At 41.6% G+C, this 18121-nt stretch overlaps 1 protein-coding gene across 3 annotated transcripts in view; it reads right to left on the reverse strand.

The window, feature by feature from the left end:
• Positions 1-18121, reverse strand: part of LOC119166796 (E3 SUMO-protein ligase RanBP2-like) — a 136687-nt gene that overhangs the window by 113328 nt on the left and 5238 nt on the right. For all 3 annotated transcript variants that reach the window (XM_075891469.1, XM_075891471.1, XM_075891468.1), the window contains exons 2-9: positions 16280-16347; positions 15715-15828; positions 9940-9983; positions 9803-9849; positions 5307-5366; positions 4448-4516; positions 3558-3731; positions 2822-3021 (exon numbers count right to left, since the gene is read on the reverse strand). In XM_075891469.1, coding sequence (XP_075747584.1) covers positions 2822-3021; positions 3558-3731; positions 4448-4516; positions 5307-5366; positions 9803-9849; positions 9940-9983; positions 15715-15773 — 653 coding nt within the window. In that variant the 5' untranslated portion in view covers positions 15774-15828; positions 16280-16347. The remainder of the gene's footprint in view (positions 1-2821; positions 3022-3557; positions 3732-4447; positions 4517-5306; positions 5367-9802; positions 9850-9939; positions 9984-15714; positions 15829-16279; positions 16348-18121) is intronic.

Consider the following 18121-nt stretch of genomic DNA (forward strand, 5'->3'; position numbering starts at 1 on the left):
GCAGAAAAGACGAATTATTGTCTTTTAGTATCGCACACCCAGAGAAACGCACTAAAATGTCGACCAAGACAGATGAGTAGTACAAAGCTGCAAGCATTCGCTTAACAGAAATGTGGCTAAAGAAAAAATTAGACCATCTCCCGCTAAAGGGAACTGCGTGTAGATGCGAAACAGCTGGTGCTAAAGCTTACACTGGCGGTGACGTTGACGCTCATCAAGCGAAAGCCAAGTACAGACGCTCTTGAGTGAATTTCGAACACGCGATCCAGTGCCTAAATATACAGGGTTGTCAGTGAAGGGTTGTGCAGTGTGAGCAGTTCGTTTTTTACTAGCAGACGCTGCCAGCGTAAGCCTTGCAAGGCTCTAGAAAGAGGGGGTGGGGAGCGGCAGTTTTGCAAGCGTCTCCCTGGGCCAGCACGAGATGCAAGCATGCCGCACGAGACGAGAGACACGAGCAAGCGCAATGGGAGTGTATAGAGAGACAGCGTTACACAGGCTAGTCGTAGAGCTGCTTCGCATCTAAAATGCATGACTCTGTTATGTGCTTCCACAGCGAGTGATTGATTGATATGTGGGGGTTTGATGTCCCAAAACCACCATATGATTATAAGAGACGCTGTAGTGGAGGTCTCCGGAAATTTCGATCACCTAGGGTTCTTTAACGTGCACTCAAATCTGAGCACACGGGCCTGCAACATTTCCGCCACCATCGGAAATGCAGCCGCCGCAGCCGGGATTCGATCCAGTGACCTGCGGGTCAGCAGCAGAGTACCTTAGTCACTAGACCACCGTGGCGGGGTGCTTCTACAGAGAACAGTCTACAAAGCACAGCTCTGAGAAGGGCTTCACATTTGGCTAAGTACCTTGTACACTACAAAAGCTATCACTAGCCTAAGCATACAAATATTGCAGACCCTTGCGTTTCAGGCATTCAAGACCCAAACGTTATAGACCCAAAAGGCTTTTCTGCGTAACAATGTAAGATAGCTTGACAAAATATTATATAAATAAATTGACAAATTTATTAGATAAATTGACAAAATACTTGTGCACACTTTTTCCCACATTAAAAAAATGCAGGCATTGTAGTGCTTAAATGCAAACCCTTTGTCTCGGTGTGATTTTGAATTGCATTAGGATGATGAGGATACTGTACTTACTCGAATGTAGCAATTTTTCCTTTTTTTATAGATTTTTGCTACCTGAAGTCGAACCTCTGGTACAAATAGCGTTATTAAAGTTGCCTAAAAAGTGCATACATTCACGAAATTCTAGAAAACAACAGTTCTTGCCATTTCATGATTTATGTAAGCAACATGTGTCAGCCGAATGGCATTTGAATCCACAGCAAGTCAATCACCATACTCTTTGCTTCCGTTCTGTGCAGCAAGCACTTTTAGGGGCGAAGCTCCTTAGGGCGTGGGCTGTGCGTCCCCTGTAGCCTGTATGTAGCCAGTTTAGTTCTTGCAGTATTCACTGGATGGCGGTACCGTCCCCTGTATCTAGCCACCTCTAGTTTAGTTCTTGCAGTGTTCACTAGATGGCGGTACCGTCTCCTGTATGTAGCCACCTCTTGTTTAGTTCTTGTAGTGTTTACTAGATGGTGGTACTTGTAGCTAATGATGAAAAGATGCGAGATGTTATAAACTAGAAAGCGGTACTTGTAGTTGATGAAAGACGCGAGATCTTATAAAATAGGAATGATGTCACATATGGCGCGTGTCATTGGTTGAAGGCAATCGTTCGATTTAGTGCGGCGACGTACGCTAGGGGGAGCGATGTAATAAAATCGAGTGGGCAAAATGTACAGAGGATTCATGGTTTACCAGGTTTACCTCCGGAGCTTCGCCCACTCATCATCATTCACTTCGTGGATATGGCGGAATTTTTTTGTTTATTCTTGTATCGTCGTGTGTGGCGGTGTCAGTGGCTTTGGTTGCCTTCGGATGTTTCGGCTTTCCTTCAGCTCCTATTGTGACGAGAACATGTCATGCTCAACGCCCACTTCATAGGTGCGCTGTTTTGATGAAGAAATCAGCTGCTGCTAGAAGCCTCGACATCAGTGAGTTGCCCATCTGTGAGTGGCAATGCAAACAGGAGCTTCTTTTCCGGCCGCCACTTTGAATTGGAGCAGCGTGTTACCAATGTTATCAGTGCATTTACCTTTCGACGGTCAGTGTTAAACTGATAGTAGTTGAAAGCAAGCGATGTCGCACAGCATATCACTGAAGGTTGACGCGTAATACTGCATTTCCAGGCAGTTTATGAAAAATAAATGCACATTGTCAGGTCTCCAGTGGCCTTGAGTTATTAGTGTTTGTTTTGTTTTTTCTGCTGGATGCAACAAAAAGTAGAAGCCTTTCCAGTTACATTGATGGTTTTATTTTCTCTCTTCCTAAAGGGAATAAAAAGTGATACTCTGCATTACAATTGTGGTCGCGTTACAATAGAGTAAATACAGTATTTTTGTTCTGCATGCCATGACACAGTTACACACAAGCATAATACCACTGTTTGTGTGACCACACAAACATTCAGTACCAACGATTACAGTGATTAGAGAATAAATGAACTTCAACATAGGTTTATTTTGTGAAAATTACTAAGGCGCAGAGCTGCCTAGAACGCTGGCTAGTCCAAGCATGTGCCAAGGTATTATGAATTGCCAGAAAAGCACATTGGTAATTTCTACATATGTCTGATTTCCTAAGATCCAATGGGAAAATAAAGAAGAGTTGAATTTGCACTGAATTCTTTTTCATTAGTTGCTAGGGCACTCAGGAGCAACAACAGACACTTGATTTCAAGTGAGGCCACTCACGACTCAATGGCACTGATGGCATCCTGAACAGCAGCCCGCTCCCCTTGCTTGGCCGACTCTCCATTGAGGGGACCAGGTATGGCAGCGAGTGCAGAGCTGCTCGGATTGGTCAGTGCCAGGGAGGCTAGCTGATCTAACGTAAGGAGGTACTTGGCAAGAAAGGATTCATCAACTGGGCCAGCCTGGTTTTCTTGGTATGCCTGGGAAGATCACACAAGGAATTATATTCAACTTACCAAACAGAAGGTAACGCTGCCTCTCCTTATAAAGAGGTTCAACTGTGTACGCATGCATGTGTGTGTGTGTGCGCATATATATATATATATATATATATATATATATATATATATATATATATATATATATATATCACTTGGTGAACTTTTCTGAATATATATATTACATATATATTCAGAAAAGTTCACCAAGTGATGTTAGTAAGAAAATAACAGTAACGAATGCTGGTAACTTTTTCAGCATTATGCGTTTCTAGCACATTTTCCTATTTGAAGAGCTGCTGCACATGTTGGCTCTGTATTCCTCAAGTATAAGGTAGCCCCACTGCAAATTGCATGCCTTGAATTGGTTATATAAGCTAAAGGCTTGAAACAATTCAATGAACAAGAAAGCCCTCCTTTTGTTTTGTTGTGCAGAAGACAAGCAACCTGCACTTAATTAAATGTACAGTTTTTTTGGAATAGTTTCTCTTGTTTCTTTCTCCTGATGAGAAACGTGCCTCAAATACGTCAGCCAGGCAGCGCTGCCATGGGAGCGAGTAGAAGGCTTCTGTGCCAAACTGGGGCTCCTCCTCTGCCTGTAGCGCGTGCTTGTAGGCATCCAGGACACGACCAGAGTTCAGCAGCAACCTCAACAGCTTCACACGCAGTGCCACATCCAGAGGACGGGTCACCTGCGAATTGAAAGAGCAAACTTCCATTGATAAACCCCACCAAAATGAAAAAAAAAGGTGTACACACCTAGTCAACAAAGTGTGTTATAGGAGGATCTCTGCTGTAATCATGGAACCAGTAGAATTCAGGAATTAAATTTTCGAGCTTTACACACACAAACAACGATAACTATGAGGCACACTGTGAAAAATTTTTAAAAAAAAGTATGCAGAGAGAATTTCTGCCACGCAACTCATCATCTGGCTTGTTTGTATTTCCTACCCTGAAAACCCAGCTCTTGCAGCTTTTTTTTTTTTTTATCAATATTCTCTAAGAGTGTAGCGGCGGATACCAGATCAATTTTGATCTCCTCAGGTTCTTATACGCTAAATCTTAGGTGCTTTTGCATTACACCTCCATAAGCATACAGCCTCCGTGGCCAAGAATAGCCAATTATGCAGTGCAGCTCTTTTCGTGCGAAGTTACCATGGCAGGTGTAACCAGTAGAGTGTGAACGCATTTCATGCACAGGCCTGAAAAGAACAGAAAGGAACAGAAAGACAGCCTTACAGCATCCAACAAAAATATCTTCCCCCCCGTTCATGCACAAACTCGCAAGAAATACCACACAAAAATTTTATATACGTGTTTATTTATTTCAAAAATTCAGAAAGACTGAGCAATAGTATTTAAAAATTTTTGGAAGGAGAAACAAACGTAAAACTAAGGTCCTCACCAGCTCTGACGTGATCAGATTTTCCATGTCCTTCGTATCTGGTTCACCTGTAGCTCTTGTCAAGCTTTCCTATCGGCAAAATGAAAGTAACGAACGTGCCGCTTAAAATACCATATACATGAATAAAGTAAAAGTTACTTTTCATAATGGCATGAGAAAATTTATGTGCACCGCAGACAACAAGCATGCGAAGCAGCATTGAAAAATATATTAAAATGACGATAGCGAAGATTGCAAAGGTGTGATTACAAGTAAATGACATTGTTAATCGACGTCCACCAGGAACTTAAGATATAAAAGTTGATGCAGAGAACGGCTATTATGCTTTTGTGATCGTGAACAGTTGTCTCACAATTGCCTCTGCGAAGTTTTTGTGAACATTGCAAATACGTCATTTGGCTAATAAAATAACCTTGTTTCCTCAATGTTTGCTATTTTCGTTTTCGACGTCCACCAGGAACTTAAGATATAGAAGTTGATGCAAAGAACGGCTAAGAAAATTTTCGTCTACACAATTTGATTGCATATGGAAACATACAAACAATGCTGGACAAAAGAGCACATCCATACTGAATGAACACAACCTACTCTGATGAATCTGAAAACCGTAACCCCTTAACTACCAGGAAATACAAATCACATGAGGGCAGCACCAGAGTAGCACATTAATGTAACCAATCAAAGTGGTTTGGGCAAACAAAAGCTTTTACATCCCACAGAAATTTGGAAATGAAGCTACAATAACCCCATGTGTAACAAATAAACCACATTTATATGCTACTGTTAGGTAAACCCAAGCTTCAGAGCACATTTTGTTTAAAAGTGCAACATAGGGTTTCAATACAAAGCAACCACCAACCTTGAGCTTAAAAACAATCCTGTGGCCAGGAAAAATGCTCTCGGCTCGCTCTAGCCAATACTGAAATGATAGAAAAGAACAAACATCACGTTGAAGTATGATCAATGTCGACAAGTTGAAGGGTGGCTATTAAGTTTCAAACTTTACACTCAAAAGCAATGCTTTCCAGTAGATATGTCGTGACGCTTGTCAGCAGAGAAAAGCTTGTCAATAGCTACATGTAAACAGAACAGATCATGAACGTAAACAATACAGATCATGTCTTGCAACATTGGCTGTAATTTTAGTGACAGTGAGAAACAATTCTATATTGTCAGAAAAAAGAGGGCAGGAAGGAACACTACAAATGTTCTTGGGCTCTCTCATATTGCAAAGAGGTTTCTCCACAGGAGCATACCTCTATTAAAATACGGCAGCCTCTCCAGCATTTAAATTAAAAATGGTCTCTAATGAATACCACAGAATAGGCACAAAAGCATGTCTTGCAACATTGGCTGTAATTTTAGTGACAGCGAGAAACAATTCTATATTGTCAGAAAAAAGAGGGCAGGAAGGAACACTACAAATGTTCTTGGGCTCTCTCATATTGCAAAGAGGTTTTTCCACAGGAGCATACCTCTATTAAAATATGGCAGCCTCTCCAGCATTTAAATTAAAAATGGTCTGTAATGAATACCACAGAATAGGCACAAAAGCATGTCTTGCAACATTGGCTGTAATTTTAGTGACAGCGAGAAACAATTCTATATTGTCAGAAAAAAGAGGGCAGGAAGGAACACTACAAATGTTCTTGGGCTCTCTCATATTGCAAAGAGGTTTCTCCACAGGAGCATACCTCTATTAAAATACGGCAGCCTCTCCAGCATTTAAATTAAAAATGGTCTCTAATGAATACCACAGAATAGGCACAAAAGCATGTCTTGCAACATTGGCTGTAATTTTAGTGACAGCGAGAAACAATTCCATATTGTCAGAAAAAAGAGGGCAGGAAGGAACACTACAAATGTTCTTGGGCTCTCTCATATTGCAAAGAGGTTTTTCCACAGGAGCATACCTCTATTAAAATACGGCAGCCTCTCCAGCATTTAAATTAAAAATGGTCTGTAATGAATACCACAGAATAGGCACAAAAGCATGTCTTGCAACATTGGCTGTAATTTTAGTGACAGCGAGAAACAATTCTATATTGTCAGAAAAAAGAGGGCAGGAAGGAACACTACAAATGTTCTTGGGCTCTCTCATATTGCAAAGAGGTTTTTCCACAGGAGCATACCTCTATTAAAATACGGCAGCCTCTCCAGCATTTAAATTAAAAATGGTCTGTAATGAATACCACAGAATAGGCACAAAAGCATGTCTTGCAACATTGGCTGTAATTTTAGTGACAGCGAGAAACAATTCTATATTGTCAGAAAAAAGAGGGCAGGAAGGAACACTACAAATGTTCTTGGGCTCTCTCATATTGCAAAGAGGTTTCTCCACAGGAGCATACCTCTATTAAAATACGGCAGCCTCTCCAGCATTTAAATTAAAAATGGTCTCTAATGAATACCACAGAATAGGCACAAAAGCATGTCTTGCAACATTGGCTGTAATTTTAGTGACAGCGAGAAACAATTCTATATTGTCAGAAAAAAAGAGGGCAGGAAGGACCACTACAAATGTTCTTGGGCTCTCTCATATTGCAAAGAGGTTTTTCCACAGGAGCATACCTCTATTAAAATACGGCAGCCTCTCCAGCATTTAAATTAAAAATGGTCTGTAATGAATACCACAGAATAGGCACAAAAGCATGTCTTGCAACATTGGCTGTAATTTTAGTGACAGCGAGAAACAATTCTATATTGTCAGAAAAAAGAGGGCAGGAAGGAACACTACAAATGTTCTTGGGCTCTCTCATATTGCAAAGAGGTTTTTCCACAGGAGCATACCTCTATTAAAATACGGCAGCCTCTCCAGCATTTAAATTAAAAATGGTCTGTAATGAATACCACAGAATAGGCACAAAAGCATGTCTTGCAACATTGGCTGTAATTTTAGTGACAGCGAGAAACAATTCTATATTGTCAGAAAAAAGAGGGCAGGAAGGAACACTACAAATGTTCTTGGGCTCTCTCATATTGCAAAGAGGTTTTTCCACAGGAGCATACCTCTATTAAAATACGGCAGCCTCTCCAGCATTTAAATTAAAAATGGTCTGTAATGAATACCACAGAATAGGCACAAAAGCATGTCTTGCAACATTGGCTGTAATTTTAGTGACAGCGAGAAACAATTCTATATTGTCAGAAAAAAAGAGGGCAGGAAGGAACACTACAAATGTTCTTGGGCTCTCTCATATTGCAAAGAGGTTTTTCCACAGGAGCATACCTCTATTAAAATACGGCAGCCTCTCCAGCATTTAAATTAAAAATGGTCTGTAATGAATACCACAGAATAGGCACAAAAGCATGTCTTGCAACATTGGCTGTAATTTTAGTGACAGCGAGAAACAATTCCATATTGTCAGAAAAAAGAGGGCAGGAAGGAACACTACAAATGTTCTTGGGCTCTCTCATATTGCAAAGAGGTTTCTCCACAGGAGCATACCTCTATTAAAATACGGCAGCCTCTCCCGCATTTAAATTAAAAATGGTCTCTAATGAATACCACAGAATAGGCACAAAAGCATGTCTTGCAACATTGGCTGTAATTTTAGTGACAGCGAGAAACAATTCCATATTGTCAGAAAAAAGAGGGCAGGAAGGAACACTACAAATGTTCTTGGGCTCTCTCATATTGCAAAGAGGTTTTTCCACAGGAGCATACCTCTATTAAAATACGGCAGCCTCTCCAGCATTTAAATTAAAAATGGTCTGTAATGAATACCACAGAATAGGCACAAAAGCATGTCTTGCAACATTGGCTGTAATTTTAGTGACAGCGAGAAACAATTCTATATTGTCAGAAAAAAGAGGGCAGGAAGGAACACTACAAATGTTCTTGGGCTCTCTCATATTGCAAAGAGGTTTTTCCACAGGAGCATACCTCTATTAAAATACGGCAGCCTCTCCAGCATTTAAATTAAAAATGGTCTGTAATGAATACCACAGAATAGGCACAAAAGCATGTCTTGCAACATTGGCTGTAATTTTAGTGACAGCGAGAAACAATTCTATATTGTCAGAAAAAAGAGGGCAGGAAGGAACACTACAAATGTTCTTGGGCTCTCTCATATTGCAAAGAGGTTTTTCCACAGGAGCATACCTCTATTAAAATACGGCAGCCTCTCCAGCATTTAAATTAAAAATGGTCTGTAATGAATACCACAGAATAGGCACAAAAGCATGTCTTGCAACATTGGCTGTAATTTTAGTGACAGCGAGAAACAATTCCATATTGTCAGAAAAAAGAGGGCAGGAAGGAACACTACAAATGTTCTTGGGCTCTCTCATATTGCAAAGAGGTTTCTCCACAGGAGCATACCTCTATTAAAATACGGCAGCCTCTCCAGCATTTAAATTAAAAATGGTCTCTAATGAATACCACAGAATAGGCACAAAAGCATGTCTTGCAACATTGGCTGTAATTTTAGTGACAGCGAGAAACAATTCCATATTGTCAGAAAAAAGAGGGCAGGAAGGAACACTACAAATGTTCTTGGGCTCTCTCATATTGCAAAGAGGTTTCTCCACAGGAGCATACCTCTATTAAAATACGGCAGCCTCTCCCGCATTTAAATTAAAAATGGTCTCTAATGAATACCACAGAATAGGCACAAAAGCATGTCTTGCAACATTGGCTGTAGTTTTAGTGACAGCGAGAAACAATTCCATATTGTCAGAAAAAAGAGGGCAGGAAGGAACACTACAAATGTTCTTGGGCTCTCTCATATTGCAAAGAGGTTTCTCCACAGGAGCATACCTCTATTAAAATACGGCAGCCTCTCCCGCATTTAAATTAAAAATGGTCTCTAATGAATACCACCAGCTTCACTGCAGATCATGAACTGTAAAATGAAAATTTAAAGACTTCCTTCATGCGAGGAAATATGACAGGTGAAAATAATTCAAGTTAAACGAACACTCATTTAGAACACGCATGACTTGTGAAATTGCTGAGAATATCTTAACAAAGCATTAGGATGACTTGATCGGTTTGGCATTTGCTCATTTGATAAAATATCCCCATATGTGCAGTGTACACCAAGAACAAATTTCCGTGGAAAAAGCAGTAGAAATACAACAGGACAAACCTATACGAGATACACTCCAACTATAGCAATACAGTGCACTCTCAGTAAGTGGAAATCTGGTAAACAGAACTGCTGCTTAAATGAAACAGCTGCGTCTAGCACAATTGGTTTCGTACATGAATTCTGCACCTATGCTCATTTTTCAATAAACCAAACTCCTGTTAAACAAACACATTTTCCAGATCCCTTCAGGTTCCGTTTAACGAGAGTCTACTATAGTTTCATAATGACAAGCAGTAAATACGATTTTTTTTTTACATACCCTAGTTGTCTCTTGGTCAGCAGGAAATTCACTGTAGATTTCACAAACTGGAACAAACAACACAGGCTTATTGCTTCTGAAAACACATACTTAAAGCTTCAATTGGAGATAGCAACAACAAAGAAATGATTCCTCACTTTTCATGATGACATCTTTCTGGTTTTCCTCAAGAGCCAGGGAGCTGTCAAACAACACAAAAAGATTGGTTCCTTGCAATTTATACACAAGAGGACAAGATTACTTGCACTACAAACCTGCTCACCAAACACCAAGCATAAAACACATACTTAAAAATGATTAACAGAATCATAGGTAGATCTAAAGTTCAAAAATACAGGACTATCCAGTGTAGTCTTACTGCTGAAAGTTCTTCAGATACGCAGACTAGAAACTTTTCTTCATTGATTGATATGTGGAATTTAACGTCCCAAAACCATCACATGATTATGAGAGACGCCGTAGTGGAGGGCTCCGAAAATTTCGACCACCTGGGGTTTTTTAACGTGCACCCAAATCTGAGCACACGGGCCTACATTTCCGCCTCCATCGAAAATTCAGCCGCTACAGCCTAAAAACTTTTCTTAATAATATGTGTTCTTCAAATATGTAGAGGTTAGAAGCTTTTCTTAACGATCTGTGGATTCTAATGGCTCAAGGGCCATGCTTGGCCAAAGAGTGTCATGAAGTATTATGAAAAAGTAACAATGATCCACGATAGATGTGAACTATGATTATGTTATGTGCTGTATACCAGCCTAAGATTCTGCACATTCAAGGTGCGTAAAACATTTAAATAACGGATGACAAGTGATTGTGATAACAACACTATGGAGATACGGCCTGAGCACAAATGCCTCGTCAACATTCTTGAGTCCAAGATCCGCAATGCAGGTCGTAGCAGCGACTTGCAGTCATCATAGCAGCGACCTCTGTTCATAAGTTGTGCTACAAATTGCCTGGGTATATGACATAAAAACTATGTATTTAAACAAGCAGAGAGTAACTAATAAGTACCAAGTGAATAACTACCGATGAACATCACAGAATGAAGAGAATTTGAAATTGCTGTCAGAAAGGTAATGTAAGGTGCTTTTTTTCTGTTCGCATCCAACTCACTGCACTGGATAAGGATGTGAAGCACAGTAAGTAATCCTCCACGTCCCTCGCACCTGTCTGAATCACAGAAGATATACATGTGTACAGGGTGTGTGTCCTGTTCGTAGTCTGGTGTTACTCGTGTGCGGCATGACCTCTAAACTGGTATCTAGCTTTCATGATTCGGCTTGATGACATATAGCTTATTCTGTTTGCCTGTCCCATAACCACTGCCTACAGCAGTGCCTGAGCTTTCACTTTGGAAAATGTTTTAGGTGCATTGCAGGGACTGGTATGAATGTAGCGGCAGCGTTTCCGTGGACGGATGCAGCAATCTGGTCTGCTAACATATCTTCTTGGACCTCAAGGTGCCCTGGCACCCAGCACACTACAACATGCTGCTTGAGTGAGTGGATTGTGCATAGTTTTCAAAGCTTTTACTGCACTCAAAGTGTCTGTATATAACCGCGTTGTAGTTTAAACTTTTAATGCGTTTGACAGCCGCCGATTTTGCATACGCCTCTGCTGCAAAGATGCTTGCATTTGGATGCAGAGCACACGCATCCAAAAAGAATAGACTGACTGCTGCATAGGACACACCAGAGTGAGACTTTTGAGGCACCTGTGAAGGATCCAGGTAAGAGTACTTGTGCTGCAATTTGAAGAAATGTATATGTGCACCGGCAACAGGAGCGTGCTTCGTAACTTTCACGAAAGATACACTGGATGCTAGAAGCTGCCCCTGCCATGGTAGGCGATGTACAGCAGGGGCGACCAAACGGTTTTCAAGAAGTGACACTTATTTCTTCAGCTAGCCCCCTCACACGTAGTGAGTAGGATTGTCTCCCTGAAGAATGGTTGCAAATGGGGCAGAACTGGACAGACCATTGATGGTACAATGTAAAGGGTGTTCTTTGCAGTCCCCTTTGAAAAATATACAAAGATGAATATGGCCTCTGCAAAATGAAGCAGCCACTCGTTTGATTCTACATACAGGTGTGACGTCCCCGCAAACACGGACTGAACCGCGGACCTTTCGGGATGTTTTCACTCGTTTTTCAAACCCACAAAAAAACAAAAAAGAAAAAGAAAACCTTCGGTGTAACGAATGGGCATTCCGGAGTGAAGAACCAGAAGGATTATTTCTACTATTCTCACGGGCTCCCCCGCGCAAACACGAGGACCGGGCGGCGCCTTGTCGTCTACAGACCGTGTGACAGTGTACGGTGGAGATAATCGGCGCGCACTTTTCAGATTTGTGGCATGGGGGAGCAGCAGAGCGCCTTTTGTTGGTTCAAGGAATGCGACCTTGCCGTAGCGCCTGTGCCGGGTCGGGTCGGACTTTCCGTCAGCCTCCGTGACTCCAGGGCTCATTTCTGCTTTCTGCACGGATGGCCTCCCGCGGCGTTGAATGACAAAGAAGCAGCGGCTACGGAGAATTTCGCGGGAGACACGAGCTGCATGGAAACGTTGAGACTTGGTCTGGACATCGGCTCACCAAGTATCGGAAGCATCGAGACCATTGTTCGCCCGAAATTAAACTGTCTTCGGACGGCTCGCCCATCACTCTCCCTGAGGCTTGAGTTTGTACATTGTTACTTGCTCGGCTTTGTTTGGGAGAGGGTTTTCTACTGGTGTAGGCCGCGGGGGCGGCCGCCGAAGATGATACACTCCGACTGAGAAGAAAGTATGCCACGTCGATAGTGGCGATTGGTTTGGTGCCCCGGTAGGGCGGAGTCGGGTTCTACAAAAAGGGGCTACGAGACGATACGGGGAGAGTCCGAGATACGATGTGAAGAGTCAGAGAGACGGAGCGTTGAGATTGAGATGGTAGAGAGACAGAATGGAAAAGGAAGATAACGGTGCGAAGAGATAGTGATGAGAGGCGATGAGATGATGACTGGGACAAGGACGGTACGATGAGGAATGAAAGTTGGGGATAGGAGGCGAGTGAATGGAACGTTACGTAAGAGGGCTAAGATGGAAATCACTGAGAGGCACGACGAAGGCGACAATGACGAAGACGATGAAGACGCTGACGAATTGGACAATGACCCCAGGAAGAAGCCCAGAGCCCCGACTCAAACAGCCAGCTCCGAGGCCCCCGTCAACATGGACATTCTGTGAGACGAACTTCACTTCCTTTACTTAAACGAGCTTTGCGGGAAGGGATGCGGCATATTGAGACATTGTGCGGTTTTATTAATTAATGACTTTACCATTTGTGTCGTCGTGTGGTTACTTTGTATTGTCGCACCATTGTATTGTCAAAGTTATTTCCCTTATGTATCCTGCGTCGCACGTCGCGAGTGTGTATATCATGTGTTATTTTGTGTAGTGGTTGATGTACGCAGGTATTCAATGTTTGCAGTTAGTATTAAATTTAATGAATCACTAAACAGGAACAGGTCGTAGCGTTTCTTACTTCCCGGCCCCAGCACGAATCCCTGTATGTGAGAAGTGTTTGAGACACGTATCCAAGAGGGAACCGGGTAGAAAAGGGGCTGAATGGTCTTCCCTCTCTTTGGTAATCGGTGGCGTAGCGGGGGACGTCTCACAGGCTTTCCACAGAGCTTCTTCTGAAAGCATCTGTAGACAGGCAAATACCTAAGCAATGAATAGGGTCCAGCATTTTCAAGGCACTTGATGAGGCAGACGGATAAATTGTGGCTCCATAGTCTAGTCACAAACGGATGAGGCTTTAATAAAGATTCCCTCGTAAAATTTTGTTACTGCCCCCAGTGGTGCGTGACAACACTTCCGAGTACATTCACTGTTCTCACACATCTCTCAAGTAATTTATATGTGGCACAAAGGCTTCACGTCTAGAATTATTCCCAATAATTTACGCCCTATTTTTACAGGTGGACATTGACCCTGCAGGTGAATGTCAGGATCAGGGTGGAGACCTCTATTTAGAAAGGAAGCTCCTTGGGGTGTCGAAGCTCCCTGGCACTGTGCCAGCTGTGGAGTCTCCTCATGTGAGAGGATAAATTAGCCTTATGGGCGCTGGCCCGCGTATAGCGCCTGCAGAATGCGCAAAGCGTGAGTACTATATGAACGGATGCGAAACGCAGTCTCCCCTTCCTTTGTCTCTGCCCTTTCCCCTCAAACTGGCGAATGCGCGTTCCCGCCACCGAGTGCAGACGCTCTCCAATGTGGCACAAGTCTCCCCCTTCCTTTGTCTCTGCCCTTTCACCTCAATCTGGCAAATGCGTGTTCCCGCCACCAAGTGCAGACGCTCTCCAATGTGGCGCAAACAAGGTACGCGACACACACACACAAAAAAAGAGAAAATGCATATAGTCGTTCTAAAGAACTTCACTTATCAATTGTATTTGTACACAGAACAACTGATTTTTTGGAGGGGAGGGGATGCAAGTACTCGTTTGTGAATATAGACTAAAGCCATTTTCGCCAGCCCCCTTGGCCACTTTGTTCAAACCAAGCTGAACCTGTCATTCACAGATTGTGAGATTGCACGATTTAAGTTATATTTGTACATCATTGACACACGTACAGTAACACATACTGGGAGGGGCACACAAATGCAGTGAATTCATTTTAAGAATAAAAAGCACACAGCAGAGCACCCTTCCAAGGCACTACAAATTCCTGCACAAATGGTCGTGACAGGACATTTCCCACTCGAACAAGGAATGTCAGCTGAGCAAATAGCTTTCTATTACATTTAGCATTCTGCCACACATGCCTATATGTGAGAGGCCACACAATATTTTATAACTTATCCATATCAAGGAATACAGATAGAAAAAATTGCTTGTGGACAAAGGCTTCACGAATTTGCGCCTTAATATGTATAAGACTGTCACTCGTGCATCTAACATTCCATACCCACACTGATAAGTCGGGCAGTTTATTTGATTCTAAAAAATGTAGCAAGCATCAGTTTTATCACTTTTTTTTCAAATACTTCGTAGAGACAGCTCATTAGTGCTACTGGACGATAGCTCGAAGCAGACAATTTATCCTTGCCCCGTTTCAGGATAAGCATTATAATGGCTTCTTTCCAAGCCCAGGGGACTTCACCAGAAGACAATACCACATTGTAGAGGCAAAGGAACGTTTCTTTGTGTGTGTACGTGTGTTCCTGTGGTAAATTTTCCAACTTTTCATCCATTATACAGTCCGAATCTAGAACCATACTGGTTGCAGCAACTTTAGGCTGCCAGCAGCTCAGCTAAGCAGAAAGGTTGGTTGTATCCCTCACCTTTGGCACTCGTATGTTCTAACTTCTGTTGTTCTATTGAAGTTTCATACATTTTGAAAGGTTACTTACAACCACAGTGACCACATGGATATTCAACATACCTCATGATTGTGTCCTATTAACATACATCTGCTAAGTAATTAACTCCACCTACTCATTTATGCTGGGTAGTGGGCTCCAAGTTACCTCAACCAAACGCTAAGTTTGCTAGTCAATTATGTACATCCTGCTCAATAAAATGCTCTCCCTCATCCATACCTTTCCCATTTAGCCTCAAGATAACCTCCTCTGCCAATTAAGTGCCAAACATCTTTCATTATAACACAACAGAGAATAAAATTATTGGGTATAAGGTGCAAAAGCATCAAACTGCGAGAATAACTTTTCGGGCATTTTGCTTCTATCAGAATGCAAGTGTCGTAGCCAATAAACTAGCTGGAAAACCCATTAGACGAAGAAATATGAGCCACTGGGCACGCAGCAATAAAAATTGCACTTTTTACAATACATAATTATCAAGAATGTAATCACAAATTCTAAAACATGCAATCGTATAATTATGAATAAAATATATAAAATATCTTACTGCTTGTAGGACTGCAAAGCTTGATTACGCCTTCCTGCAGCTTCATGGATCTCTCCCATAAGTTTGTGCGCAGATGCCTGTTTGTCATTGACAGCCAAGTATTCAGCCAGGTACCTACAATGTAGGATGTAGCGAACATTAGGAATGCGTACCCCCCATTGCTGCATAAGCAGGGCAATAAATATCAACAAACACCTCCACCTAGAGCTGTGACAAAGAAAAAAATATTCTGACTCCTGCAGGGGCCTTAATTCAGTCATGACTGCCTCCTTAATTCAATATGTAGTATTCGTCAAAAGCTATGAATGATAGACAAGGAATATCTAAGATCGATATTTAAGTTCAAGATGCTTAAGATGAGCGAAAATTGTTTCCCCATAAGTTCTTTCACAGAGCATCACCAAGCAGAACTTTGTACAGAAACAAACTGCTACTAAACTGCTACTTCACCTCACAAGAAAACACTGCCTTAGAAAGCATTAGAATTACTGCTTTAATGACGAGATTGCGAGATACTGCTTTGAAAAATACACAGAAATGCCTAGCAACAACATATAGAACATACCTTGTGGCCGATTCATAGTCCTTGACTGAAAAGTAAAGCTTGGCGAAGTTGAAACCTCTGATCTTTTTCTGAAACAAATATGTGCAAACATTATGAAGATAGCACTACAAAGAGCAATGGTACTGATGTACAAAATGCAGGCATGTAAATGGGAATATGTAGATGAGTGGTCAAGACATAACAAAGTTTAGTTTTTTCTTTAATTATAAGTGAGAAGAAAGAATATTGAGAGAATCTAGCAAGACTATGTTGATGCTCTTAGGACAAGCCAGATATTTACTAATGTCCCAGGTGATAAGCATCTGACAGCTTGCATCTTACTTTCAGGTATACATCTATTGCTGTACTTTCGCATTCCTGTGAACATACCTCAACAACATTCAAATGAAAGCATAAAGCAATACCAGTTTACTAGCAATTAAGGAAGAGGAGATGTTCAAAAGGCTAAGTTTTTTCACTCTCTCTCTCTAGACTAGCCTACAATACTTATGTGTCAGAGAAGCTAAATAGCACAAAACAAATGAAGCAATTACTTCATTTCTGTTAGCAGTGTTTTTACATTAAAATAACCCTAAAACACCTTTCCAAGTAATCACTGAATGACCTAAATACCAGGTTTGGCTAGATTGTGCCAATTTGGCAACTTTAATTTTTTGAGCGTGTGTGTGCTGGTGACACCAGAGAAAGCATTGTGGCTCCTTAGCTACATTCCTCTTTTATCGATTTGAACCAAATTATCAATATTTGGCAATGGCACAGCCGCTGGAGTGCAACTATGCAGTGTGTAAACACAGAGGCTATGGTTAGTTTCCAGCATCCAAAACTGAATTAGGCCCTTACATTACATAAAAGAAAATGATTTTGAATGTGTGGCTCGGCCTTAGAAAAACATTTTCATGCAACCTCACTTTGTGGGCAACCGTGTGATTGCACTGTAATTGGAAGTGAAGATTACAATTGAAAGCCTTCTGCATTTTTGTCGTTTTGCACTCAATGCCAGAATTCGAATATATAACATGACAAACTGCTTGTGTCATTTCTTAGGATTTGGCACAAACCACAACTCAGGAGCACAAAACGCTCAGACTTCGTCATCTCGGAAGTGATTGCAAAAATAATATATGGTTCACTGCCATCATACCAGCAAGCATGATCTTGTACACAGTCAAGCCACACTAATTTTTGTAGTTACAAGAGAACTGATGCTCTAGTCCCCTTTAAAAAAGTCATGCAAGATGTGCGAAGAGTGTCGCTAGAGAGTTCATGATAGGGTTTGTGGCATTTACGTTGCTTGGATGCGTATGCTATTTTACGACATGTGTACCCAGTTAGTAAGCAAGTGACCCATGCATGATGGCACCAAACGCCTCTAGTGCAAAGCTCTGCGTACCCTATTCAAAAACATCCCATTTTTGCAAAGCCACAAGAAAATTTGTCATTCTCAAATTTTAGCAATTTTAATCATGAAGGATTCATGCAATACATAAAATTTTTACCAAATGGCCTCTTGCATTCAGTGATGGAAATAAAAATGTAGCCTTTGCTTTCACACATGTAGGGCCACTTTCCCCTATTATTGGCTACTTCATGGCTAGTTTCCCACATTTTTCGGCCATATTGGTCTTTTCAACCTGGCAACACTCTTCAATACAAGACTTTACTAGTGCCTTATGAATCTCTTGTTCCAAAAATTTTTGGAATCAGTCAAGCATAAGCAGCTATTGGAGCTTGTCGCATATTTCTAGTGCTTTCCATCTCATTTCGTCCCAACAACCATGCTGCAAGACACACAGAGAGCAATGAAAGGGGGAGCAAAAATCTAAATCAGCGCACGAAACAAGT

Source organism: Rhipicephalus microplus, chromosome 1 (genome assembly GCF_043290135.1).
Source record: "Rhipicephalus microplus isolate Deutch F79 chromosome 1, USDA_Rmic, whole genome shotgun sequence".
NCBI classification, from domain to species: domain Eukaryota; kingdom Metazoa; phylum Arthropoda; class Arachnida; order Ixodida; family Ixodidae; genus Rhipicephalus; species Rhipicephalus microplus.